The sequence below is a fragment of the Callionymus lyra genome, chromosome 18, assembly GCF_982586985.1.
Source record: "Callionymus lyra chromosome 18, fCalLyr1.hap1.1, whole genome shotgun sequence".
In the NCBI taxonomy this organism is placed as follows: domain Eukaryota; kingdom Metazoa; phylum Chordata; class Actinopteri; order Syngnathiformes; family Callionymidae; genus Callionymus; species Callionymus lyra.
Window position 1 is genome coordinate 20635676 of NC_141835.1, and position 27952 is coordinate 20663627.

The 27952-nt window shown below is 39.4% G+C and overlaps 2 protein-coding genes across 2 annotated transcripts; one reads left to right on the forward strand and one right to left on the reverse strand.

Moving 5' to 3' along the window:
• Window positions 1-265: 265 nt before the first annotated feature.
• LOC148060902 (phospholipid phosphatase 2-like) lies at window positions 266-17093 on the forward strand. Its single transcript, XM_087780217.1, has 6 exons — window positions 266-610; window positions 13413-13564; window positions 13633-13895; window positions 15566-15623; window positions 15894-16070; window positions 16488-17093. The coding sequence occupies exons 1-6, from the start codon at window positions 550-552 to the stop codon at window positions 16620-16622; spliced, it is 846 nt and encodes a 281-aa protein (XP_087636343.1). The 5' UTR covers window positions 266-549; the 3' UTR covers window positions 16623-17093.
• A 2484-nt stretch (window positions 17094-19577) lies between these two features.
• Window positions 19578-27581, reverse strand: LOC148060903 (TLE family member 5-like). The gene is made up of 7 exons (XM_087779251.1): window positions 27237-27581; window positions 24665-24762; window positions 23003-23066; window positions 22878-22922; window positions 22739-22801; window positions 22207-22281; window positions 19578-21789 (listed from the first exon to the last, which is right to left on the reverse strand). The coding sequence occupies exons 1-7, from the start codon at window positions 27261-27263 to the stop codon at window positions 21550-21552; spliced, it is 612 nt and encodes a 203-aa protein (XP_087635377.1). The 5' UTR covers window positions 27264-27581; the 3' UTR covers window positions 19578-21549.
• Between the last annotated feature and the right edge of the window lie 371 nt (window positions 27582-27952).

Sequence of the window (27952 nt, forward strand, 5' to 3'; positions counted from 1 at the left end):
ACCTGGTCAACTTGTGCTTGTTTGATAGCAGCAGTTCAAGGGTAGGTAGGTGTTCTTCGATCAATCTTCTTATCAGAGCCACGCCCCTTCTTATCTCCCCCAAAATCAAGTGGCTTCCATCATTCCTTACTTGATTATTTTAAACTTTACTCTTGAATAAGTCACCAACATCGACCTGTCAATCTCCTCACGAGTTCCTCTCGATCCATTCAGTCGATCATGAAAATCGATCCCAGGGAGAGCGGGAGGTCATGATTTAAACCACGTGGTCCAGGAAGCAGGAAACGTGGTAGTGGAGCTCAGTGCGGTGACCCAGGGTGACAGCAGCGGGTCCACAAAGAGGAGGTCTCTCTCTCCCTCCTTCTCTCTCCTTCCCTCTCTTCACGCTGGTGTTTCCTCCTCGATTCCTGCCAGACCCTCCACACTCTCGCTGACAGGCGCGCGCGCAGCTCACCTGAGGCAGGTACGCGCAGGAGCCGGAAGAAGGAGCCGCCGCGAGAGATCGAGCCAGATTTTTTTTTTTTATTTATTTTTTAAATAGAAGAAAACATGACGGAGCAACGAAATAAAGTGCTGCTGGTGGTGGTTGACGTTCTCTGCGTGTTCGTCGGTGAGTTATGAAGACCTGTGGTGAGCAACATGGCTGATCCTGGACCTGCTGCTTCACCTTCTTATCTGTTGTCTCCTGTTCTCTACCATGTTTGTTTGTGGCCCTCGACCGGTTCTGTCACACTAACCGGAGTACTACTATCATGACTTGTTTACAACTGCCTCTCAACCGTAGTAAAATTTAAATCACTGAAGGAAAAAACATAAAATAAAATGTAATACATTCTCAAAATGTTCCTAATAGATTTATGCTTTAATTATATATTATGTTGTAAAACACGATATAAAATGCAATATTTAATACATTTCTTAACTCAACCCAAAGTCTTATATGTTAACCTTTTGATTCTAGTACAGTATTTTAAAACATGACAAATGTATTGGTGTTTTTGTTTGTTTGTTTTATTGGAACATTTGCACCAGTGCAATATGTTTGACATACATTTAAGATGACATGCTTACAAAATAGTTTTTTATTTGAAGAAAACAATAAGATTAATTTCCATAAATGTCCTTAAAAATAATTATTATTTACTGTGTTCATTATTGATGGTGTGTTAATAAAGAAAAATACCTTTATATTTCCCTTTTTCATTACTTGACATTATTTATTTGTTTTATTTATATATTTTAATTCTTGATTTACCCTTTTATCCCCCTTTATTTTTGCTTACTGGCCCCTCAAAACAGCCACTGTATAAAATGTGGCCCCTTGGCAAATTGAATTGCACTCCACTGAAAAAGATGCTCCTTTTTTTTAAAAAAAAGAAGAAACATCTCTTAAAGGAATAAATAATGCATGTATTTTAGTTATAATTTAAAACAGTTTCCTTTTAAAACATGATTTAGTTGTTTTATTTATACGTTTTAATTCTAATATAATAGCTGCAAATGAAAAACCTTTAATCATAATGAACTTTATTTTTTCGTTACCTTAGTAAACTTGAATTGTTTTGATCTCATGCTTAATAAGCTTCACACTGAAGATCGTTTGACCTTTAGATATTTTATCTGCGTGTATCTTTCTCTTCAAATATATACATATAAGTTGATATTGATATTTCACAAGCTTTACAGAAAAGTAGGTCATGGGTTTGAGTCTAGCTCGGGGCAACTCTGGGCTCAGAGGATCCTCCTTTTCTCTGAAGAGTTAGAATTTTCTACGTATTTCCACAAACAGACGGGAGTGAACTGACTATTTGTCACATAGAAGTTTTGCTTCTCACAACTTGTCACCATTTGGGTTGAAATCTTCTCTCCAGGTCGACTCGTTCATCATCCCATTCAATCGTCCTGCCGTTGTTGATCACCGGTCTGTGACAGTTTAAATCCCTACCGTGCAAACTCTAGTGTGTTCCTTTTTTCAGCGTGTGTGTCCGTCTGAAAGTGTGTTGTGCACTATGGTGGGCTTCTTTTGTGTCTGTGTTAAACAAAGCGACCTGTTGCTGCTTGTCCTGGACTTGTTGACGAAAGCGGAGCCGCGTTGACATGGTCCAGGTGTTTGTGTCACTGATGCTGATGGTTAGACTCTGTTGTCACCACGTTGGTGTTTTCAAGGGGAGAAAAAAAAATCTCTTTTTTGTTATCAGGACAAACTCGGTTTTGACTATTTGTGTCCGTGTATATTTTGGGTGTGTTGTATCTGTGTCAAGACACACACTTGTGTAACCGCTGTGTTGCACAATAACAACATCGGAACATTATAATTTGCTTGCAGCTCAGAGTTTTGGTTGGAAAACTTCTCTCTGCTGCTCTGCTCAAGATTATAGTGAGAGTTTGTCGCAGAGACCAGTGTCAGTGACCCCGGCGAGGACTTGTGTCGACCTGATGTTTGATGTCACTCCTGTTGCTCTGAGACCTTAAAGATGTTTGAGTGACGGGCAGGAATGATAATGATGGCTCTGCTCTCCAACCTCTCTTTAGACAAGATGCATGATCGTCAACTCCCCAAGATGAGGTGGAAAAAAGCCATTTTTAAAAGACTCTGTGAAAAGTCTGTAGTTAAAACTACAGTCTATATGTAGGAACCCTAAAACAATCCAGGAATCACCATTAAGCACAGTCAATTCAATTCTTATGATCAGTAGGTTTCCAGAGTGAAAGGTGTGAAAGCAGTTAGTATACATTCAATTGAACTTGCTTTTGTTTGCCACTGGGGGCAGTGTTTGGAGGAATCAACCCTAATTGGCACGGTTACTTCTTGTTGTTCACCAGAATCACAACTTTTTTGCCAGTGTTGTAAACAAAACATAGGATTTTCTTGTGGTATCGGTTCAGAATTATAAAATGGAAAAAATAAAATGACAAATAAGGAATAGAAAAACAGAACCAAGTACCAAGGTAGCCGTTCTGCGGCACCAATCTTCATGAAATGATATGAACAAATACACACAGAACATTTAATAACATTTTTTATTGGGTTCTGCATTATACAAATGATAAAAATAATTTTAAGTATTTCTACAGGTTGTCTCTGTCTGGTAAATAAACGCAATAAAAACATGTTGGACAGGCTTAAATGTTAAACATTAACTTTCACTTTGATATTACAAATGGTTGCTGTCAACTGTCACCATCAATTAAGTGGTTTGACAGGATATAACAGTTGTAATTGTCTTTAATTTAATTGTACTAGTATTAGTTCTACGCCTTTTAAAATATTTATTGTCTCAATAATCTATGTGTTTGTCATCCATCGCCAAACATTCCTGTCTAATTACTTTTTCTTCAACATCATTTAAGCTTTTATTGGAAATCTCTCATCCATTATTTGTTTCACCATATCAACATGAATATATTTTAATATGTGGGGAAGTCGTACTTTAATTCCAACTAAACAAAAATATGATTTTCAATTTTCAACAAGAAAATTGTATTAGGAGAGGGACAAGGATACAACATATTGTGTAGGAATTCTGTAGGAACAAGTATATATATTAGTAGTATTGTTGAGTACTTGACTCTGGTGTTGCATAATTTACAAACCATATGACTTGACGAAGTCGTAACTGCTTACATTTGAAACCAAAATATGTGCAAATATCAGCTTTAAAAACCAGAAGTTAAATCGCAACACAAAAATTAACAAATGCAACATTTGCGTGTTAATTGTACATTATTTTTCCTTTTTAAATGTACATACACTTGAAATGATAACCATAAACAAACTATGGTGAAGGTTAAGATATGATTTAAAACCCAAAATTAAAAATCAATACAGTGCTGTCAAATAAGGAAATATTGCAATATATATTGGTGTATTTATACTTTCTCACACTCCTAATGCCATCAGTCAAAGTATCTCAATCTATTGCTGTATCAATATATGTTCACATCTCTAAGACTCTCAGTCACGTCTTTGACAATAAAACATTATTTTAAGCGATAATGATCGTTGCTGGAAGTGATTGACAGGTGAATATCTGTCTGTGGTTGATATCTCTATTGATAGCGTGGTAATGCCTCACGATGACTCACATCTTTCCCTTAAATCTTAATAATAATTACTTTGTTTTTTTTAGCTCAATGATAATATATAGCAAGTTCTATAATTTAGTGGGAGATGAAATTGATTCTAGAATTGTTTTAATTGTTTTTCAGGAAATACCCATGAAGCAAGTGAACACTATTTATTTCCACACATAGTCAAACATGCAAACAAAAGTTTTATGTTCAGTTTTAGCGTTTTTTCAGGGTCTGTGGCCTGGTGAGGTCAAAAAAGACCAAAACACCATTGTTTAATTTGATGTATTCCAGTCTTAACAGGAAGTTGGACTTTCACCAGTGCAAACAAGAAAGTGGGTTTATTTAGAGGAAGGATGAGTTTGGATTGAATTTCTTTTGTATTTTTTTAAAAACCATTTTCCCACGAACTTCCTCTGAGAATCAAAGAGTTTAACATTTCTGTCTCTGGGAACACGGGACATGGCTTGTTTGGATTTGACATTTTTGTGAAGCAACTAAATGCAATTTATGTACAACAGAACTGTATCTTTGTGTACTGGAAGACACTGTTGAAATAGGAAGCCAGTTAAAAAATGTACTCTCACAAGATGTGACGATACATGAACGATATGAACATTGTTGTGTTATTATTGTTAACGTTTTATTAAGTAGCATTTAGTAGGTGCTTAGAAAAACGGACAAATGATACAATGTCGACGTTAAAAAGAAGCGCACACACCTCCCTCTGCCAGATATGTGTCAGAGAAGAGTGCACTGTTGACTTATGCTCGCTTACATTCCTGTGTGAACCTATATAGTGTGTTTACACGTTTGTGTGGGTGTATTCTCTACACCTCGGGGGCTCACGCATTTGAAACCACCTCGCTATAGTGATCTACCCTCTCCCCTTTATTTATTTTTTTTTAAATGCTATTTTAGTCAACCGAGATTTTATATCTTACACAACCTGATTTATTTATTTATTTTAGACCGACTCGCATCTGTGTCAATCAGAACAACAATACGATTCTCCCTTGTTTTGACTTTCTGGCCTTTGCTTATTCACTAATTGATCTGGACCAGAATCCCGATATATATACAAATATATAAGGGACTATTTTGATACATATTCATGTGAATATTGTTAAAATGTTTTCCTGTCATGGGTTCAGCCCTAGACCCGCATCGTACTTAGTCCTATCTAAGTTTATCCACCTTTATAGTAGTATAAATATGACACCACGCCTGGAGAATCATGCAGAATCACACAGAGGCATCACATCTATGTTAGCATAGGCTGTTCAAACAACACTTCATTTCCAGAGCAGATCAATCTCAAGAATAAAAGACGACTTTAAGACCAAAACCATTTAACAAGTCCAAATCAAACATGTTGGTGTAGGTGTGCGTATCACTTATTTACAACCTGTTGCCATTTATTTCATTATTTTTGATTGATTACTAACACAATAAATCGTCAAGAAATATTTAAAATCCAAATTAAATGCTTGCTCTGCTTACATTAAAACAAAATCCATCCTTATTTATTTTCTCAATGTCTCTATGGTAATGTTTATTGGGTCCAAGAATAATTCCAAACCTATCACTTCTCCTCCTTCGGCCATGGTGTATATTTCGAAACAATCTGTGCTGCTAACAACGTTCTCATCAAACAGGACAGGACGCCAACATGTCAATCGACTGTGAGTGGTTCTTATCCAAATACCCTACTCATTTTTACTTGAGAGCTGATGGGCTAGAACCATTGTCTCCATTCACTTGATGGGATCGGGAACTAGCTATCTTAAACATCATACGCCAAATCTCTCGGTCTCTCTGCTAGAGCGCCTCCTGGAGGCTTTTAACGTGCAACAATCTAAAAGAAAATCTAGGAAAAAAAAACAGTAGCAGCTTGTAGTCTGAGAATTACGGTATGTTATGTATATACAGTATTTATTAATTAATTTACTTCAATGTCATCTAGCAATTTCATTCAATTATACCAATGTACACTTTGAATCATCAATCAATCAATACACATTTTAGTGTAGTATCCATCATATATGAACAATCAACAAGAGACTTTTAAAATACAATCAAACAAGATATTCTTTTTCAAGAGATTCTGCCCCTTTGTCATACTTTTCTATTTCACTGAACAGAATATAAACTTCATACTTTATTCGTGTTTATATTTATAAGTGACTTATTTTATTGCTGCTTTGGCATTTTTGGACCAGAGAACAATTTATTTTGTCAGTAATTGTAGGACAAACGGCTTCAGTACTCACACTCTGATATATTGTGTATTTAGTTGTGTTAGAGATCCATTTATGTGGAATTAAGTCTTGAAATCTCCACCTTTGAAAAATGAGGGTCTAGATTTTTTTAAAGTACTTAAAAAAAGCTTCCAATCGTGCAAATGTTATTGAAGATTATGAACTAAACAAAACTCAACAGAACAACAGGAGGAAGGTACATGTCGCCCACTCCAGTATTTTAAAACTAGTGTACTTGTGAAAAGTTAATGACGCAGGAACGTTCTTCTTTGAACTGTGCGAAAACAACAACTGTCGCCACACAATAATGCACCGCACGGAAAATGCAACAATATTGCTGACCATGCAGAAGCGGTTTCACACGACTTCAAGTTCATCATTGTTCAAGAGGATATAGAGCTTCCCAAGAAAAAAATCCCCCCCCGTCTCAAAGGAAGTCCAGCACTTTCTTTCCACTCAAAGTTGGGAAGAATGAGTCAGAAAAAGTCCTGAAGACGGATGGCCGTGTCCGTAAAGGTCACTGCTGGACTCCAGCAACCTTCCCGGGTCAGGCCGGGCTCTCACAGGCTTCTCTGGGAGCCACCGTAGACCATTTCTTCTCCATTTCAGGCCTGAATAACAGGAACACTTTCCACTTCCTGCTGGGTCAGGGGTCAAAAGGAAGTTGTACTTGTGCCTGATCCCAAATTCCATCATGTTTATTTTCTCCAAGTAGAATCAGTGGGTGCCAGAGAAGATTGTGAAAGTGTAAAACAATACTTTCCCTGACATTTCTGTCTCTATCTCCCATGTGAATGCTGCACAATCCAAACACTCCTTCGGCTGTTGTTCGCTCTGTTGGTCTTGTTTTTTCAAGATGAAGAGTTCGGACCAGACTTTCCAGTAGGATGACTTTCCTGTGAAGTTCCTGAAGGAAAGGACCAAACTCTTCCCATATTGTTGGTGGAAATGTGGAGAGTTCTTGATGGAAGTGGGTCCAGGAGTAACTCTAAGACCTTTAGACAGCTGTTGAAGAAACAACTTTCTCAGCTCGTTTTTGGATAAAAGATATGCCCCGATGAAGAAACATTTGTTGCAACATCAATATGTTCTTTCCCTTGGAAATTCTCTCATTCTCTGCAATTGTGGATCAGATTGAAATCGGGACTGCTTCCAGGACAGGCTCCATCATCTTTCATTGGCTGTAACATAATCAATACTCTCCCTTTTTCTTGTTCAAAGTTGTAACTTTTGAAAGGTTTAAACTTTCACTTGTAAGGCTCTAAAAGGGCCAGTGACCTGTAGAATTACCTCGTAATCCCATTACATTAAAGCCCTAACAGTAGTCATCAGACAGAATGTATTTAATTTTCAGAAGCCACCTCCGATTAAGTACTAAATTATAACCAACATAGCGGATAAATTGCATAACTTTATTTAACCTTTTTTAGGGACTATGAGGTGCTCTTAAAAACCCTTTAATTTTCTCAAAAATCAACGACGCACCTTATGTATTAATTCTAGTTTGACTTACTGACCTGGAACCATATTATGTGGTACATTGCCCACTGCGAGTAACTGTGCTATTACTGCACGAGTCACCGTAGTATTACTCCCTAAGTCACTGTAGTTTTACTCCGCGAGTTGCCATAGTGTCACTGTTACCTTCTTATTACTCCACGAGTCACTGTAGTATTAATCCACGAGTCCCCCGTAGTAATTCTGCACGAGTCATCCTAATATGACTCCCCAAGTCACTGTAGTATTCTGTGAGTCGGGGTAGTATTACTCCAAGAAGTGCCGTAGTATTATTCAGCGAGTCGCAGTAGTATTACTCTGCGAGCCGGCTTAGTGTTACATCTTATTATTACTGCATGAGTCACCCTAGCATAACTCCCCAAGTCACTGTACTATTATTCCGTTAGTCGCAGTAGTATTAATCTGCAAGTATTATTAGTATTAGTATTATTATCGGCGTAGTATTACTATGTATTAATGTTTGGTGCAGAATAGAAACGATGGAGTTAGCATTAGACCCTTGTTTTTTGAACTGAGCTTCATGTTTTTAAAAAGTCTTTTGGGAAAGCGAGTAAGTTTGTACCTTCACATGAGCAACCATAGCTGTTGTAGCTGAACTGCTTGTTTTCATGAAATAATTTATTGGTCAACAGATCCTCTGTATGATGTGTCTCAGGATATCTGGTGGTGCAATTTTGCTAGCAGTTTAAAAAAAACTATTTTTACAAAACAAATTTCATAAAACATACTTTTGGGACAAAATAAGATAATTTAATTCCCATGAGAAAATCACACTCTATGCAAGTGTAAGATTTTATTAAAGGCTGTTTCAGTTCTTGTTTTAGTTCTTGTTATTTTAATCTTGCAGTCGAATTTAAGATTAAGTAGCCACTTGACCTTTTATGTCCACCATTGTGTTGTGGATAAATTGTTACCTCCTGCTTTGTGTTTTCACTTGACTGATCTGATAATGGTATTGTTCATATCGTGAGACTTATTGATCAACACCACAGTTGCTGTCAAGTTTTGCGCTCGTTCGACCGGATTCAAGGTCGCCATGTTTGCCCGTCAGGGTCGACTGGACCTCAGATATCTGGCGTGGTCTTAAAAAAAAATATTGCAAAGACAACAGAGCGCTTAAGTTTTCTGTCTTTTGTCCGATAATTCCACAAGTCTGCCGCCAGGATAAACCGCTGTGACGCATTTGCTATGACAGGAAGTGACTCTCTCACTGGTTCTAGTGTGTGTGTGTGTGTGTGTGTGTTGAAGGCTGTTGCTCAATTCCACCTCCACCCTGGCACCAGCGTGACTTCTGTCCAGCTAGCAGTCTCTTATCAAAATGTTATCCCAGCACCCTGCAGGAGCAACAATAGCCGGGCCTCCCTGCCGAGGCGAGCGGCGCTGCACGCTTGACCTGCTGGGATAAATGAGTCCGTCACGGTCAGCACAGGGCAGAGCTTCCTGTCATGACAACACACCCAAAAATAACTTGTCACTTACAATGATGAGTTGACTCTTGAGTCAGACGCCCCTCGGGAAGACGGAAGCGTCTTCTTCGGCGACTCGTCATCCTCCGACTGAGACGGTGATGAGCTTCAGCATCACGGACGTCATGTTTCACAAATGTTCTGGGGTCGATTGTCCTTGAAAAGTGCTGATGCAGGCAAAAATGCAGGTTTATTATAGGAAAATAGGAATTACATTTTCATTTGGTTCGGAATGGCCAAAAAATGTCAATTTTAAATGTTATTAATTTGAGTCTAGTAAACAAAAGAGAGACATATTTTGCTGGACAACACATGAAGACATTTTATTGGTCTTTTTCCTCCTTTTTTCTTCATTTAGAGTCTTGACAGTTCTGCTCTTTACTGGCTTCAAATCAGCACAAAATCGATCTGTAAAATCTGTGTGAGATCTTAGTTGATGATCCTGAGTTATCCACAGGTGTGGCAGTAAAAGTGTAGTCAAAATAAGTCTGTGTTTTAACCATTTTTCACTAGTTTACAGGTTCATTTTTTTTTAAATAAACTTGATTTAAACAAGCGTCTTGATGAGTCACAAGCTAATTTTAATCCAGAAGAAAAAAAAATTGTGCGGGGCTGGGAGTGGAAAATTAACTGTTATTTCAAAGATGACATTGATAAACATGGGTGTTGAAAATCATGACTAGATTCTAATGAAGCCTCTAAATAGCGTAAATGTTGACTAATGTGTCACGTGTCTGGACTTGATGATGCTGAAGAATGTGTTTTAGTTTCAACATTTGTGCTTCAACACACTTGATTAAGAGCTTCACTGACACACCAGCGTCGTACTTTGATCTCACTCGTTGATCTTCTTCCTCTTCAGTTTTTGTTTGTGTCAACAGCGATTTTTACGGGTGAATACACTTGTGACAGATTATGTTAGTATTAGGACTCGAGTAGCTGATCACACAGGAACGTTTCATGGCTCGGAAAGTACTTTGATGTGCTCCACAAAAGACAACCCTATAGCAGTAAAGGAAGGTTGTTGTTGGATCATGTTTTCCTTCATGTGTGTTTCTGTGTGTAGCCTGTCAGGGGCTCACAGTTAGAGGATTCTTAAGTAGTCAATCAAAACGGGACCAATCATCCATTTAAATATTTGTATTGGACAAAGATGAATTCAATATAAGGATCGCAACTAGATACAACCCTCCCCAAAAAAATGGAAAACAAACAAGAAAGAACCGGTAAAATGAGTTATTTACCTAATGTTACGACTACTGAGATGTTCATTGTTTAATGAGCTTTTGGTAAAAAAAAAATAATAATAAAAAAAAACTGGAGACGGCAGCGTAAATAACTGAGCTAATGCAAAAAGACGACATGAACTTTCAAAGAAAAATAAGAGACCGTGACTGTTACAGTAGGCTAGTTACTTTTTATCTTGCATTGTTACTGCTGTGATTCATACAATCGGAATAAAAAAGGACACGACCGCACCTGAAGTTACTTTCATCCTGTTGTGTATTTACTTACTCACCGTTCTACATTTTATTCCACCATAAATCAGAAACTGGAAAATTGAATCAACTACTACCAACGTTTTGCATTTTCAGTAACACCTGAAATTATTCTTTTCAAATAATTGTCTCCCCATTTTTTGCTCAGTATTTTTTGGAACTTGAGGATGAAAACAACAATTGTGACTTAAAGACTTAAAGTCTATTTGTGTCATGTGTTAAAAAGGCTTGTTTCGCTTGTGAAACTTGTTTTGAAACCAAAATAACATCAGCTTTAAAAGATTCTAAGGTGGACTATATCCTCTCGTCCTCAGTCATTTCTGGGATTAAATGGCTCCATTAGCTCTGGAGGATAGTGATGGTCTGATGAAGCTTCATGAAGCAGTGTCATGTTGTTAAGAGATCAGTAGGTGGCGCCATCAGATTAAGATGTTTAATTCGAAAAGTTGTTCGAAACAAAGGAAAATAGTGCAGAGACCGCCATCTAATGGACTCTGAAAATAATGACACTGCTTCATGAAGCTTCATCACATCCTAATTTTTAACTAAAGATAATACTTTCAAGACTTGATGCGTTTTACAAAACATTTTGTGATGAGACATTTTGACTTGAAACTTCCTGAGGGACAGATGTCATGGCATCAGTTGACGGATGCAATGCATGCTGGGTAGTGGAGAACTGTGCTACGAAGTGAAGAGTTAAGGTTCGGATAAACAAATTCAAGGCAAACCATCAGTTACATCATCAAGAGTTGGACTGTCATGAGACGTCAGACGTCCATCTTTGTTTCTTGGATGACATGAAGTCGATCTGCTGGAGGTTTTCTTGGTGCGTGAAAGTGTTCACACGGTGCTGTCAGTGACGGTTGACGCTCTACAGGAAGGAAGAAATCTGTTGATAAAGAAGCTCTTGTGCGTAAAAGCCGCGGCTCAACAAATCCATTCTTCACTTTTATGAGCCCTTCATAACAGGAAGGCTCTTTGCAAAGGTCAAAGTGGAGAATGGTCGACTCAGGCTATTGGACTATTGTTTGGCCCAGATTTAAGAGACAGCTTTACACTGTTGGGAGCTTTTTGCGTCACTCACGCCTGTGTGACAGTCTCTATTTTTACACGTTGATTCTTCGCTTTACAAGTTACTCTCTATTTGTGAACGTTTTGTGTCGGCGTCAGATTGTTGTCGTCCATGTAAATGCAAGTGTAGATTTACTCTCGACACTGAACCGACGCCGCAGTCACAAGGTTGGAGCAGAGCGGCTGTTTTGAGCTGCAACGTGCTGGGACAGGAAATGGTGGTTATCGTCTCCGATTGACTCTCTGAACATCAGATCATCAAACTTCATACACGAATCATCATGATTTTACTTTTAGTCATCAGTTCTTTCAGGTGTGATCCCTGCTGAGGGGAAGAAAGAATGATATTTACTTTTTTTGTTATTATTTTTACAGCTTATATCTTTTATATTTACTTGTACCTACTATATATATATATATATATATATAATTTTTGTTTTACCTTTCAAAGGGAAGAATTTTGGAAACCAAACCAATAAACGCAGTTAACAATGACAAAATAGAAAGATAATAAACTAATACCAAGGGTTATAATTATGCTATAAAATTATAAAGTTTTTCCCAATGTAAACATTTCTATAATAAAAAAAAGTTGTTTTTTTGTTTCAATTAAGGATAAGAAAAAGGGGCAAAGAGAACTTGTAGGCAACTGTGGGTTTGTTTCTTATTGATTGATGAAGAATACATTTGAATTGAAACTGTAAATATTTATATAAAAAATGAATATATAAAAACAATGGATGCTTTGTTAGGTCAAGTGGCTCACTTATCTAGTTCTGTCGAGACAACGCAAGGAAACTCTTCTGCAATTTTTTAAAACATTTTTTGGAAGAAATATCGCTCATAATTCAATTTAATCTATAAAATCCAATTAAATTTAATGGATCTGATCACAATTAGCATTGAGGGTGAACACAGGATGTAGAATTAAACTTCCAGTTTTCAAGAATCATGATTTAGATCATATTCCACACATATTCAACACAATTATCACTACAATCGTCACTTTAAATAAATTATTTTGAATGAATCAACAGATGCAGAAAAAGACAGGACAATCTTTAAAGCACAATTTTAGAAACATCTTTCTTTTATATAACCTGTACAAGGTTCATTTTGCTATCTGTTATGCGATACGAGTGACTGTGGGAAGTGTATAAAACAATGGTTGGACCATAATCTTGAAAAAAAAATACTCCCACTCTTATACACACGCCCCCTAGAGGCACCTGGTGGGAGCAGTTGAGTGAATTGATTCATCTGCCTCCAGGAAAGCTGAGCGATGAAAGATTCACATTTGCAGAGTCCGGCCTGTCTGGCCGTGTTGGGTCACATGACCAGGGCAGGAAAGAACATCTCCAGAGGTTAGAGGAACAATGGTGTGATGTCATCGCTGAGAAAGTTTGACCTTCGTCCCTGCGAAAGATAACAAGTCGCCACTTAGAAAGCGTATACGTTTTTTTTGATGAATTAACATGAATTTTGTTAAAAGTTGCTAAGACGTAAAACTCACTCCCGTGCAGCTGCTCTGCCGTCCGCCATCTTGACGCTGACGTTCCGGCCGTACCAGAGAGGCATCGACTGCAAGGACTTGAGCATCGACCAGCCCTACAGAAGAGACACCATCTCACACGGGACCATGGCCGCCGTGACCATCACCTGCTCCATTCTCATCGTACGTGACCCAACACCAAGGGTGGTGACCTTCCGACCTTCAGTTTGACCTCCTGTTCGTTTCTGCAGATCACCACCGGGGAGGCCTACCTGGTCCACACCAAACGCCTGCACTCCAACTCCCACTTCAACCAGTACCTGTCGGCACTCTACAAGATCGTGGGCACCTTCCTGTTCGGAGCAGCGGTCAGTCAGTCGCTGACCGACCTCGCCAAGTTCACCATCGGTCGCCCACGTCCGAACTTCCTGGAAGTCTGCGCTCCTTTAGTCTGCAACGGCTACATGCTGCACATCAACTGCACAGGCAACCCTCGCAACGTGACAGAGTCCAGGTAGTTGCACCTCTGGACTGTCTGGAACTATTCTGTGCAGTTTACAAGTATAACTCTGCAAGGCTTTGTAGTGATGGGTTGATGAGGCCTCATGATGCATCAGTTGTTGGAGCTGAATCATGATTCAGTGTCAACCCATCACTACTTTTTAGTATTACTCTGTGACGCTACCAAGTATTAATCCATGAGGCTACTAAGTATTACTCTGCGAGGCTCTGTAGTATTACTCCTAAAAGCTTCGTAGTATTACCCCATAAGGCTTTGTGATATTACCCTATGAGGCTACTAAGTATTAATCTGCTACGCTACTAAATATTACTCCCCAAAGGCTCTGTAGTATTACTCCTCAAAGCTCTGAGTTTACTAAGGCGTGAGGCTACTAAGTATAAATCTGCGAGGCTACTTGTATATAAATGAATCTGAAAGTCTACTAAGTATTAATCTGTGACGCTACTAAGTATTACTCCGCGAGGCTCTGTAGTATTATGCCTCAAAGCTTCGTAGTTTTACCCCATAAGGCTTTGTTGTATTACTCTACGAGGCTACTAAATACTAATCTGCGAGGCTACTTAAAATTAATCTGAAAGTCTACTAAGTATTAATCCGTGACGCTACTAAGTATTAATCTGCGACGTTACTAAGTATTAATCCGCGATGCTACTAAGTATTACTCCGCAAGGCTCTGTAGTATTACGCCTCAAAGCTTCGTAGTTTTACCCCGTAAGGCTTTGTGGTATTACTCTACGAGGCTACTAAATACTAATCTGCGAGGCTACTTAAAATTAATCTGAAAGTCTACTAAGTATTAATCCGCGACGCTACTAAGTATTAATCCGCGATGCTACTAAGTATTAATCCGCGATGCTACTGAGTATTAATCCGCGATGCTACTGAGTATTAATCCGCGATACTACTGAGTATTAATCCGCGATGCTACTGAGTATTAATCCGCGATGCTACTGAGTATTAATCCGCGATGCTACTAAGTATTAATCCGCGATGCTAATAAGTATTAATCCGCGATGCTAATAAGTATTAATCCGCGATGCTAATAAGTATTAATCCGCGATGCCAATAAATATTAATCTGTGATGCTACTAAGTATTAATCTGCGACGCTACCAAGTATTAATCCGCGACACTACTAAGTATTAATCTGTGAGGCTACCAAGTATTAATCCGCGACACTACTAAGTATTAATCTGTGAGGCTACCAAGTATTAATCCGCGACACTACTAAGTATTAATCTGTGAGGCTACTAAGCATCATTCCTCAGGGCTATTTAGCATTATTCCACAAGGCTCCTTAATATTAATCCAAGCAAGACTACTAAGTATTACTCCGCGATGCTCTGTAGCATTTCTCCTCAAAGCTTCGTAGTATTGCCCCATAAGGCTTTGTAGTTTTAATCCTCGAGGCTTTGTTGTATTACTCTGCAATGCTTTGCAGTATTACTCTGCAATGCTTTGTAGTATTACTCCAAGGGGTTTAACAAAGTCGTACAAAAACATTTTGACAATTTTTTTAAGGGCCATGTACCACATAAAATGTGTTGGAGGTCAGTTAACACTAGAATGAATACAGTGAGGCCAGTGTTAATGATGGGGAACATGCGGAAATTGCAAAGTTGTGAAAATAAAGTGTGTAACCTGACTGTTGTGTGCACTCAGGTTGTCGTTCTACTCCGGACACTCGTCCTTCGGCATGTACTGCATGCTCTTTCTGTCGGTGAGTCCAAACATCATTGTTGGTGCACGACACACTGTACAATCGACGGAAGATTCTCTTTCTCTTGTGTTATTGCTCAAAGGTCGCAACTGTCTGTGGAGACGCACTTCCTGTTAGAAACCTCAACCGCTGAGACTTTGGACTTGACCGATGGAACAAAAGCTCGATTAGAGACTTGACGTTAAACTTTCGCTGCACTGTACACAAATACTCGTGACCACTTTTGAGAGAGTCCCAAAAACTTGCATTAACGCTGAAACAATTTTTCAGTTCTACGTCCAGGCCCGGATGCAGGGAAAGTGGACCCGCCTGGTTCGACCCACAATCCAGTTCTTCCTGGTGGCGTTCTCACTCTACGTGGGCTATACCCGAGTGTCCGACAACAAGCACCATTGGGGGGATGTGCTGGTGGGTCTCCTGCAGGGGGCCCTCATCGCAGTACTCACGGTCAGTGCCAGGGAGTAGAACCTCTACAGAACTATATTGATTATTATTATTTTTTTTAACTTTAATCATAGTAGTGCAATTAAACTTCCGCTAGATGGCAGCAGTCTTTACATTCTCTGCAGCTAAAAGGAACAATGAAATCCTGCAAGAAATGGGCGATGACTGAGGACGAGAGGATACAGTGACTCCAGCAGCTTTTGAAGCTGATGTTTGGACATATTTTGGTTTCAAAACAAATGAAAGTAGTTACGACTTTATTAAGAGTCATGTGGTCTGTAAATTCACCAGAGTCAAGTACTCGACAATACTACAAATATATCCTTGTTCCTACAGTATCACAATATAGTATCGTGATACGTATTGTCAGATTCTTGCCAATGCAAACCTCTACTCCCTCTAACGTCTTCTGTGTTTCAGGTGAAATACGTGTCCGACTTCTTCAAGCAGCGTCCTCCGCCGTGCACCAAACCCGACGAGTCCGAGGTGGAGAACCTGGAGCGTAAACCGAGTCCACATCCCCCGGACTCTCAGCGCAGCAACCACTACAGCTAATCTGGACCTGTATGAGAAAAAGAAATCCAGGACCACTTTGACTGCCAGAAACTCTTTCAGACTTGTCCAGACACTCTTCACCGGTGTCTTTTACTCCAACTATATTTTTGTCCTGTTTTAGTGATTCTTAGATGGAAAAACGCTTCACGACATGCTGTGACTAACCCATTTTTTATTTTTTTTGTGGCGCTTCACTCCACAGATTTTTTGCTCTTTTTACACTGGAACGTAGGCATGCGTGTGCAGAGGGACTGCTCTAACTACACACCTTAAGCTTTTATACAAGTGTTTTTAGAACCACTTTTATATGTGTAACCATGTTTTTTGAGAGGGACTGAGGACTGACGGAGCCATGAGCTCATATTGATGCTTCCCCTTCCCCACCACCCCCCACCGTGAACCAGTGGAGTCCGTGAAAGCAGAGCTTCTTCAATCATCTTGTTTTAAAAAATAAAACATGTAACCACTAAAGCAGGGAGTTGACGCGAGTGCTTCCTTCTACAGCTCATCATTTTTCTGTTTCGCCGAGACTGACGCTGACGAGTCCCGACCTGCAGCAGGATTCCACAGCGTCAGGAATGTTCCAATCAAAACCAGCACCAGCTCCTCTCCGACTCTATACTTTTGTTTCGCAGCGACGGCACACAATGCTGGGATGAAGCCGGTTCCGGATCATCTTCTCTTAGCTCGCTGCTTCTCTCCACAGGCAGCACGACACCATTGGCTCCATCTGAAGCATTTCCCCCTCGGAGCATATTGTCAAGAAATATTTGTGACTTGGCGTAAGCGGTACCAGAATCACCAGTCACACTGGCTTCTTCCCCTGGCCTCCAGCCCTTGAGAGACATTTACAAGCACAGAAGTTGCCTCTGTCTTGAAGGGAATTTGACCTAAACCTCTGAACTGCTTGAGAGAAAGACGCTGCTGACTTGTGATCATTCTCTGTTTACATTGTCAAAGGAAAAGACACATCTTTCCATTCATCTCTAGGGGTGTTTATAGGCAAGAATCTGGCAATATTATACATATATTTGATGATACAGGGACAACGATAAGATATTTTATGGACAAAAATATATTTGTAGTATTGTCGAGTACTTGACTCTGGATTTAGGGACCATTTAGGGACTCTTGACGAAGTTATTACTTTAACAAAAATATGTCCACACATCAGCTTTAAAAGGTGCTTGAGTCGACTGTATCCTCTCGTCCTCAGTCATTTCCGGGATTAAATTGCTCCATTGGCTCTGGAGGATAGAGATGGGCTGATGAAGCTTTATGAAACAGTGTCATGGTGTTTAGAGGTCTGTAGGTGGCGCCATCACTTTAATGTTAAATGTTTCATTAGAACAGTTTTTCAAAACAAAGGGAAATAATGCACAGACCGCCATCTAGTGGACTCTGAAAATGATGACAGTGCTTCATGAATCTTAATCAGACCATCACTAGTCATGACTGCCATCTAGCGGCCAGACGTTTCATTGCAAATTAAAATGAACAAACTGCATGCAATTGCATGTTAATTTTTACTAAAAAAAAAAAACATGTTTATATATAGAGTACACATTTTATTGAAATATAAGCCATTAAATGACTTGGATAAGAATAAAATTAATCAAAAGTCCCAAAAAAGGAAGAAAAAAAAATGCCGAAAAATATTGATGTGGTGTCCTGCAAAAAGACGTTTGCGATATTTAAGTGTATGAATATTTTCTTACACCCTTATTTATCTTAAACTTAGTCCACTTTAATTTAAGATGAAATAGACTCTGGTGTTGGTGCTAGATGTAGTTATTCGTAGCGAAGCATGTGTCAAGGAGCCTCTAATAAATAAAAACTGCTTTTCCTGAAACTCATTTTAGGTCAAACCGATGACAGAAGTCGACTGTGGCGATAAATGCAGATTTCTTTTTAAAAGTGAACATTTTCACATCCCACAGTTGGGGGCAGTGTTGAGGCCGTGTTGGTAAATCTGGCATGATGGCGAGAGGCTCTGGACAGGCGTGCAGGTGAATCACCAGGTAACAAACAGAAAGTGCATCCAACTGATGTTAACATGGCAACTTTTGCGACGTTTAGCAAGTGCTCATGGGAAATGTGGTCTCCTGTTGGGCTTAACAATACCAGAATTAGTCCACTGGTGTCGCTCGGCTAAAAATCGCATAGAGCTGCTTTAAGTTTCAAAGAACATGAATATGTTCTCTGGTATTTGTAGACATTAACCTTCTCTCTTGCTTATCGTATCTTTAATAGTTAAACATCTTTAGAAGTCACGGAATTGACATGAATCTACTTTGAGCAAACAATGACTTCTCAGGGGCCACATTATAGTGTTATTTTTTTAAGGGCCCTTTTAAAGGGAAAAAAAACAACAAAAAAAACAGCTTTTATATGATGAGGAAAACAAAAATACTGAAAAATATTCAGTAAGGAACTGCCATTTTATTGTACTTTAGTTAATTTAATACAAATGTCATTCAAATGTGCAGGATGCATTTTTGAGGCACAAGAACCAAAAAGCGAAAATTAAACATTATTTAAATATTTCAATTTGAATTATATTTAAAAATGGTTTGCAGTCTTGTCAGGAACGTTCTACATCAAGTTTACAGTTTTGTCCTCGTCTCACAGGAGCTGCTGGCCACTGGGACGACTGCAGTGTCTTAATGTCGTGGCATTTTTATTTAAGTGGAACAAAATTTTAACTATTTTTATGATTAAAGTAGTGGCCATGAGCCCAGGTCTGGACAGGCAGTGGAGAATTCTGTTGCACGAGTGACTGAACATGACTTTGGTTGTGGACTGACCTGAAGATTCAAGGATGTTTAATGAGTGTCACCTGACCGAGAGGTTCGAGAAACGGGTCATAAAATCTCACTTTGGTGTGAGTCAACAAACCATAAATGCCGATGGACTTTGTCGTCAGTGTGTTGGAACCAGACCAGGACATAAGGAGGCTCTTCGATCACGTCTTTTATTTGTAAGGCACCAGAGAAGCTTCCTTACTGCTAAAAGGTGGATTCATTCTCATTGACATACACACTTGCTTGTTTACATCAGGGGTTGTTTTTTTTAAAGGACTGTGTTGCTTTTTACACATTGAACTGGAGTTTTTTTTTTCAGCACAGAAATAAAGGAATAAACATTGAGAAACCTAGAAAACAATGTAACTGCTTACTGAGAGAATGAGAGAAAGAGAGTGAAAGAAACAGGAAAAACAAGGTATACAACATCTCGCCTCTTTTAACAGGAGGCTTGTAATGCACACTTACAACATCAAAGTCTTTCATGGTTACACACGCACACACAAGTTAAAAAGCAGCTTTGAAACATACAAAAATGCTTTAAAAAATATGTATATTGATATATTCATATGTATACAAACGGACCCGTCGCAGCAACAATACATGTTTGCCTTGTCGCCGCGGTGTTCTGAGTTTAGTACACAGAGAGCAGCTCTGAAGGATCTCTGTGTATTAAAGTCTCCTGGAAGGGGGGAGTGTTCGGTCCACCGACACCATTGTGAGGGGGGAGGTGGGGGGGAGCACCTACTCATTTTAAGTGCTTTTGCTTTTTTCAGTTCGGGGATTTGTGTGAAAGACTGTCAGAGGTCAAGAGAAGGAAGAAGTGGAAAGTTACTTAAGAGCCTGGAACACTGCTGCCCTCTGCTGGCCGAGTTCGTCACAGCAGCCATAAAGATGTTGCCTTAAATTAATGTCCTGACCTCGAAAAAATGAGTGTCTTGAGATGTAATATAATGACAAGGGTGATCGAAATAGTCTGTGATCTTTGGTGAAAAGAAGATTTTACTTTTAAACTTTCGTATAACTTCACCTCAAGTGTTGAGTTCCTGAAGCACAGCCATGTCACATGACCATACGGGTACGTGTTGCTGCGGTTCTGAGGGTCTTACACAGAAGTTCAATCATGAGTGTTATTTTGAAGGGTCGTTGAGGTTATTAAAAAAAAGAAAAAAAAAGAAAATACAGTAGTGCTTTGAAAAAGTTAAGCTTAAATCCATGTTAGAAACCAATGTGGTGGTCAAGTCATGACGTTCACCATCATCAATGTGCTGAGTCGGTCAAAAAGAGTTGGTCAGGTGGACAAACCAAAGCTAAACGTGCCGATTCTACCCGACGGTGCGGGGATCTGGTGCAGCTGTGATCATGTGTGCGGGCGTCTATAGGTCCAAAATCATCCACCCTGTGCACGGACAGGAGGCGGGAGCGACTCATCGGAACACTCGGTCAAAGAGTAACAGGTGGAAGGAAAGAGTGAAGAGGACGAATACAAAAGGTGCTTCAAAATAAAAAGAAACTGGAGTTAAATTAAAGTTCGCATCTTTCCGATCACATTCACTCAAGAACAAAGTCACATTTCCATAAGTCTTCTTAGACTGCATCTTCACAAAAACATGTCAAAATCATTTTCAATCAAGTTTTTTTTTTTTTCTTTTTTTTTTGTAAGTTCATTTAAGATGGCCGACGAGTGGTGCGGTAAAAACCTGACTGGTTGGGGGTATGGAGGTACAAGGTGGTTGGTCTTTATATGGATGCGGTGTGTGTCCAAGGGGACATGCTAGCCACGAAAAATGTCCCTTCAAAAAACATCCCATTTCATCTGGAGACTTTGGCTCAGGGAGCCAGAGTCGAACCCACAGGAAGCTTTAAACGTCAAGCAGTGACGGAGTGATGGAGGAATTTACAGGCGTAGAAAAGGGATCAGAGACTGGTGGGAGGGGGGCCCAGCGACAGAGGCGGCAGCTCGCATAACAAAAATGCTTGTTTAATTTAGAAGCCTGAGCTTTTACCCCAAGATAATCCCAGCATTCACCCTCATTCACTCAGCATCATCGTCCCTGCAGGAGGCTCGGACCTCCTGAAACATCTCCTCCATCTAGCCTCCCCTCCCCTTCCAAACCTCCAGACTAGTCAGACTTGTCGCCGTCCTCTCCTCGCGGCGCTCTCTCCGCCGCTTCCCGGGCCTTGTCCTCCTTGGCAGCCTGGGCCTGACCGTGGGAGTAGTTCGCCAGGATGGAGGAGAGGGAAAGCAGGCCTGAGCTTGAGGACACGGCCGGCATGGAGGGGGGGGTCAGGCCCAGAGGCAGTGGGGCCACCGGCAGAGCCAGACCCTGCAGCTGGGACAGGTGCTGGACCTGCAGCTGTTGCTGCAAACACAGAAGGTGGGATTTAAAGACGACATCTTAGTTTGACTGATTCATCATCTAAGTCTCTCATCTGATCTGCAAAAGAGGCCATTAAAAAAAACCATAGGCCAAACAAAATGTACCCAACAGTAAGTACGAGTCAAATTTTTATGGCTTTTTATTCTTGGAGTATCAATCTCAATTATCTGGGCGTTCGTCCTTCTTCATCAAACCCTCCAATCAAATACCTTACTTTATCAGACTTACCGTTATTGTTGACATTCTTCATCCATTTCCCTCATCTAATCTAAACATTTACATCTTTACAGTTCACCATCAAAAGTCCCCAATGTGGGAAGAATAAGGGTTTAACCCCATATAGTTCAACAGTTTGGATGTGGTCCTGGATCGATAGAGGACATGTTGTACGAGTCCTACCCGAATGATGGAGTTCATCTCAGGGGGTGTGACTTGTTTGGCTCTTTCTATGGCTCCCATCACCTGCTGCTGGTGCTAAGAAGGAAGAGGACATGGTTTAAGACATGCGAGGGGAAGCAAGGGGTAAATTATATCAATAATAAAAAAGGATTATGTAAAACTATTAAGAAGTTACTGGGATCTCATGTATTGGTCCTCCAAACCATTCCAAATACACCATCGCCCTCGAGAGTTACTGGCCTATGACACCTATGAACAGCGGAAATCTGCTGAGAGTAATACTGAACGGTAGTAAAACTTCTTAGTTTTACATTTAACCCACTTCAATTTGAGAATGTATACGATATAGACAAAATATGTGTTTACACTAATGGTCTGTGTGGATGAGATGAGTCTTGGAGGTAAAGGTGGAAAATGTTGTGTGAATCAAGTTGTTAAGAACAGTCCTTTTTTTCATATATCCCAACATATTTTCATTTTGTTTATAGGGAACGAATGAAAACATCCAAGTGTGCGAGCTCAGCCATCTTACCTCTTGGGACAGGTACGGCAACACTTGGGCACAGATCCCATTCAGTCTCTTCACTATTTCGGCCTAAAAACAAAAAAGAAGAGAAATGATTCGGGTCATTGTGCGAGGAAAAATAAAGAGAGTCAAAATAAAGCATTACCTGTTTGTGCATTTCAATGTTGAGTCCATAAGACATTTCATAGTACTGCAACAGAGAAGGGAATGGATTAACAATATATCGATGACAAGGCATTTCCACGGTTGGGGATCTGATGGAGCGCTCACCATGATGTAGTGACGCTGCATCTCAGACTTCTCTGACGCGAGTTTGTCACACTCCAACTTCAAACTGGTGAAGAAAAATCAGATGATTTGAATGAAAACTTCAAAATTGTTGCATTACATTTTTTATGCACTTATATGAAATATCCCTCCATTTAAATGTGATATTAATATAATTCTACTATTATGTACAATGAAAATAATCCCAGATCACCCATTTATTGAACCTTACTTTAACATGCTTACATACTATAGAACGCCTGTCCTGTTTTGATTGTAGGTCACTTTTGTTCATTAATCTTTCATTGATTCATTAGACTGTACAACTATGAAAGGTTTCATTGATATGAAAATCTATTTAAGGAAATATCAACGCCGGCACTCCTTCATCGGCACACTCACTCCATTAATGAACAAACTGTGGGTATGGTACTGAATTGTGAAGCTGTTTTTTTGGTTTTGTCGTGTAGGACAGTATGATCTGTCACTAAAAATAATCATTGCTTATAAATAACATGTTATGATATCCATTTTAATTTTAAAAACATTTACTAAAACATTACAGGCCTATAGTATTGCTTGAACTAAGTTATAACAGAACAGAAAATGGTAGGATTTTATTGTTGGGGAGAATCATCGAGGCACAACCAAAATGTTCTATGCATAACATCATAACATATACTCGAGAGGATACAACTGTGTTACTTTGGTCTCCAACACAACAAAACATGATGCAACACACTGAGGCAGCAGGTCTCATACATGAAACGTGAGCGTGGGGTCATTTAGAGGTTTTTGGCATTCATTAACTTTTATTAGCCATTAAGAAAATCTACACCAATTCCGGACCATGTTGAGCGTTTGTGTATATTTAACAATAAACTTAAACTAATTTTAAGTTAATTGTTACTTTGAAAGACATAATACAAAATAAAGATATAACATCATTAGTTCAACTAGTTCGGCAGGTTTTAAATTAGTTTGATGATTGTGAATGATCTCTTTAAATTGACTCAGTAGATTAGACAATAATAACACCCTTTTGATGATCTCATCAGCAGGTGATCATTAAGACTGTAAGATCAATTGGCTGGTTTGTTTGTTTTTTGAGTGCGTTTATGGCTCCAACTTCATGTGAAACATTTAGATCTATGGGTTATGTTTTACGTTTCAACCGATGCCAGATTGACACAACGCAGCAAAGGTATTTTGATATTGAATACTCGCTCTGGAATCCGCTACATGCCCAAAGGAAGATCACGGATCATGACAGGCCGAACTTCCATGAGCACATTGAGCTACAGTGGTTTGTCTGTCTGTTAGGATCTAATAGTTTCATATAGAGGTTATCGTCTGATGAGGGTATGGATGGAATCTGTCACCTCCCACACTTTGCCTGTCCCATCACAACTCCACTAACAGAATAAAATAAAAAGAATAAAAAAATTCACTCCATCTCTCTGTTTCCATTTACACCTCCTTATAAGGTGATCGTTGTCTATTCATGGGGATTATGCTACTTTCTCATTACCACGATCTATTATTTTACGAGTGATTGGTGTTCCCCATCATACACATCATAACTATCAGATCAGATGAGTTTTCTGCACAGTTCATAAATTCGGAGTCTGTGCATAGAATCTGCGCAGATTCTGTTCTATTTACCTGTGGTACTGTGCTTGGAGGAACTGGAACTCGTCCTTGATGCGGTCACAGGAGTCGGAGGTGGTGAACTTCAAAGGTTGACTGGACTGACCAGATGCCTGAAGAGCATAACATTACATTAAAAGTCATTCTGTTTCATGTGTCAAAAGACATGGAGATTAGACGGTTCAGATTAGACACTTGGTTTAGTTAAGTTAAACCAACATGGAAAGAGACCGTTGGAGATGTCAGAGGTGAAGTCGGTATGTTAGCTATGAGAGCTAAAGAAGAAGAAAAGATTGAAGTTGAGTTTGAGTTTTTCACACTTTAACAAGATGGTGGCACATTGAGATAATGATTATATTAATGTTTAAATTTGTCATGTTGTCAACTAGAGCACCATCATTATCCATAGATTTGTATGAACCGTTTACTATGAGCCATTATAAATTGCTATCTATCATGCAAACAGAATGGCAGCATTCTTCTGTGAGACTTAATGTGGTGATTGAGGAACTGTGTTTACTGATTAAAGCTAGCCCATGTTGGCCATATGTGGCATTAGAAGTCTGCTCATGTAGTGGCTTTGCTGAGCTGTAATCCAGAGTTTAATCTCATGGCCTAAACCTCATTACTCAGTAAATAAGTGGCACAAGGGCAAGAGGGTTTTCCAGCCGGGATTATGAGAGTGCACAGCCAGGACGCTGCATCCAAATCCAATGGAAGTATATCGACTTTCATATCTTACAAAATACTAAAAAAAAACAATAATAAGATTAAAGAAGTTCGCAGATCAAGTTGAGTTTGTTGTCACGATTTGGCAAACATTACTTTCAAGGTCAAACTACTAATGAAGATATTCAGCTTTGAACAATTACATAAAAAGTTTGACAGTTTATCTTAACTAAAATGTCTATTTAACATATTCATTTCAAGGAGCATTATTTTATTTGAAATATTATTATGTTAAATTAACATAACAAAATTAAGTAGGAAGTAGTAACCTAGCTAAAGTAAAAATAAAATAATATTTAAATTTATATACAGGTGTGTGAATAAGGGGCAGAAATAATCTTTTTTTTTTTCCATTATCCTGCTTTTTAGTCTCTGAAAAATCTTGTTGAAAATAGGTCGATAACGATTGAAACTCAAAAAATTGTAAATGTACTACATTTGCAAATCACATATTGATATGTCGTTTACGATTTTAAAGAAGTTATTATGTGAATAAAAATGACACAATTAAATTGAAAAGGAAAAATGTGTATGTCTAAACTAGTTGAAATGTTTTACACTCATTTTATACATACAACAATCTGCAACTATCTTGGTTTGAATGGCTGCATGTTGGAATATTTGTCGTTTAAAACCCCATAGGATTCAATAACTGGAAATGTACAAGGAAATGACTAAAGAAATCCTAAGAATAAATAGATACCTTTTCTGTTCCAACACTACCGTTTTTCCAACATAGACTGTAGTGAATTAGGGGAAATAGACTCGGTCGGGGCAAGAGAATGGATATGTCAAACACATTTGTTTTCGGGTCACGGGGTCCATAGATAACACAAGGGTGAAAACGTAAATCGTTTTTTGGACATTGTAAGTAAGTAATTTTTATTTGTATAGCGCTTTTCTAGACCAGGGTCACAAAGCGCTTAAACAATCAAAACAATATTCAATAAAGTATATATTTTAAAGGTCAAGATAATACTGATAACAACAGGAGTTCCAGAAAATCAAGGAAAAGCCTGAACAAATAGAAACGTCTTAAGATGTTTCTTAAAGGAGTCAGTAGACTCCATCAAGCGCAAAGAGAGACATACAGGTTTGCTTGTATTGTAGTGGTCAATTAATCTTTTTTTTTTAACAATGAAACAGACATTCAAAAAAAAAATCCAACTTAAACCAAGAGTCTACACTGAAACAGCATTAAACATTTCTAATTGACTATTATACTTGGTCTATGATGTCAATGGAAAATAGAAATGTATTCCTTTCCATCTCCATCTCAATATACATAATCTGGATTGCCTATATATATATATATATAAATCCTTTTTCTTCACTCTTGAATACCATGCAAGTACAAGTGTTGTGCGTCACACCAGGTAGTGATCCCTTTGTTCCTTCCAAGTCTGAGGTTCCTCAAAGTTCTCCCTAAAGCCGAGACATGTTATGCTTTTTGCCAGTTGGCACCTGTCGTTTATATAAACAGAAAGAAAGGGGGGACAAGAAACAACTTACTCGTTGAACTTACTTTTAGTGTTGGAGGGGGACGACATTTTATATTATTTAGCTCGAAAACATGCTGCTACACAGAACAGATCGCCAATAATGCGACGTAAAGGGTTGTTGTGGTTTGATGTTTATCATGTTTATCGAGTTTAAAGTGTGGGGTACACAGGGGAGTTAGTGGGTCAAAGATTCAGAAGCAGGTATGAGGTACAAACAGAGAGCGGAGTCGAGAGGCTTTGTGAGCCGCTGACAGCTTCCTGCTAGTCTCAGCTGTCGCGGGCTAGCTAGCTAGCTCGCTAGCTCGCCGCACTAGTTCGCGGCGCGGGGACACACGACCCCAGTACTCGGTACTTACCGAGTGTCTTGAAGGAGGAAACATCATGTCAGCGGAGTCTTCGTCGTGTTCCCTTCGGCGTTAGCTCGGCTAGCTAACAGGCTAACAGGTCTTCCCCCCCCCGCTGGAGGCGCGTTTCAAACGGTTGGAGTTCGCACTTTGTACTCGGTCATCGTTTGCAATGGCGTTAGCTGATATGAGCGCGAGGCGAGGAGAGGCGAGTGTGCTGGTGTGCGCGGGGGACGCACGCGTCGCTCGATAGGACGGATATTGACGGCGAATAAAAGGAGTCAAGAGACCATCGGGGTGTTTAGTTAAAGAACGTTCCGCCTCTCCGGGGAAAAGCCTGGATGTTGACACATGAGCCTGACTCTCCTTGGCTTTAAAAGAAGAGCAGCAGATCCGGTGACAAAACCGTCGAGCGTAGAACACAGCGCTCCCTGCGGTAGAGGGCGCTTACTACATGCAGTTCCAAAAAATAATAATGGAAGGGCTCACAGATAATAAATAATAATTATATTTATCATTCATTACACTGCCGCTTATGGGGGATGGTGAGGGATGCTGGAGCCGATCCCGGTTTCATCAGGAGAGAGGCAGGGGACACCCTGAACAGGACACCAGTCTGTCGCACAACCATTCACACACTTACTCGTATCTTTGGAGAATTTCTCCAAGTTCTCAATCAACCTTGGACCTTTCATTAACTGACAAATGTGCGTCTTCTTCAACAAGCA

Excerpts from the sequence above, each read along its gene's own strand:
- LOC148060902 (XM_087780217.1), top strand. The coding sequence starts at position 550 with ATGACGGAGCAACGAAATAAAGTGCTGCTGGTGGTGGTTGACGTTCTC. Across the intron at positions 15,624-15,893 it reads ACTGCATGCTCTTTCTGTCG|TTCTACGTCCAGGCCCGGAT; the intron begins GTGAGTCCAAAC and ends ACAATTTTTCAG. Across the intron at positions 16,071-16,487 it reads CCCTCATCGCAGTACTCACG|GTGAAATACGTGTCCGACTT; the intron begins GTCAGTGCCAGG and ends TCTGTGTTTCAG.
- LOC148060903 (XM_087779251.1), bottom strand. The coding sequence starts at position 27,263 with ATGATGTTTCCTCCTTCAAGACACTCG. Across the intron at positions 24,763-27,236 it reads TTCCTCCTTCAAGACACTCG|GCATCTGGTCAGTCCAGTCA; the intron begins GTAAGTACCGAG and ends TATGCTCTTCAG. Across the intron at positions 22,923-23,002 it reads TGCAGCGTCACTACATCATG|TACTATGAAATGTCTTATGG; the intron begins GTGAGCGCTCCA and ends TCTCTGTTGCAG.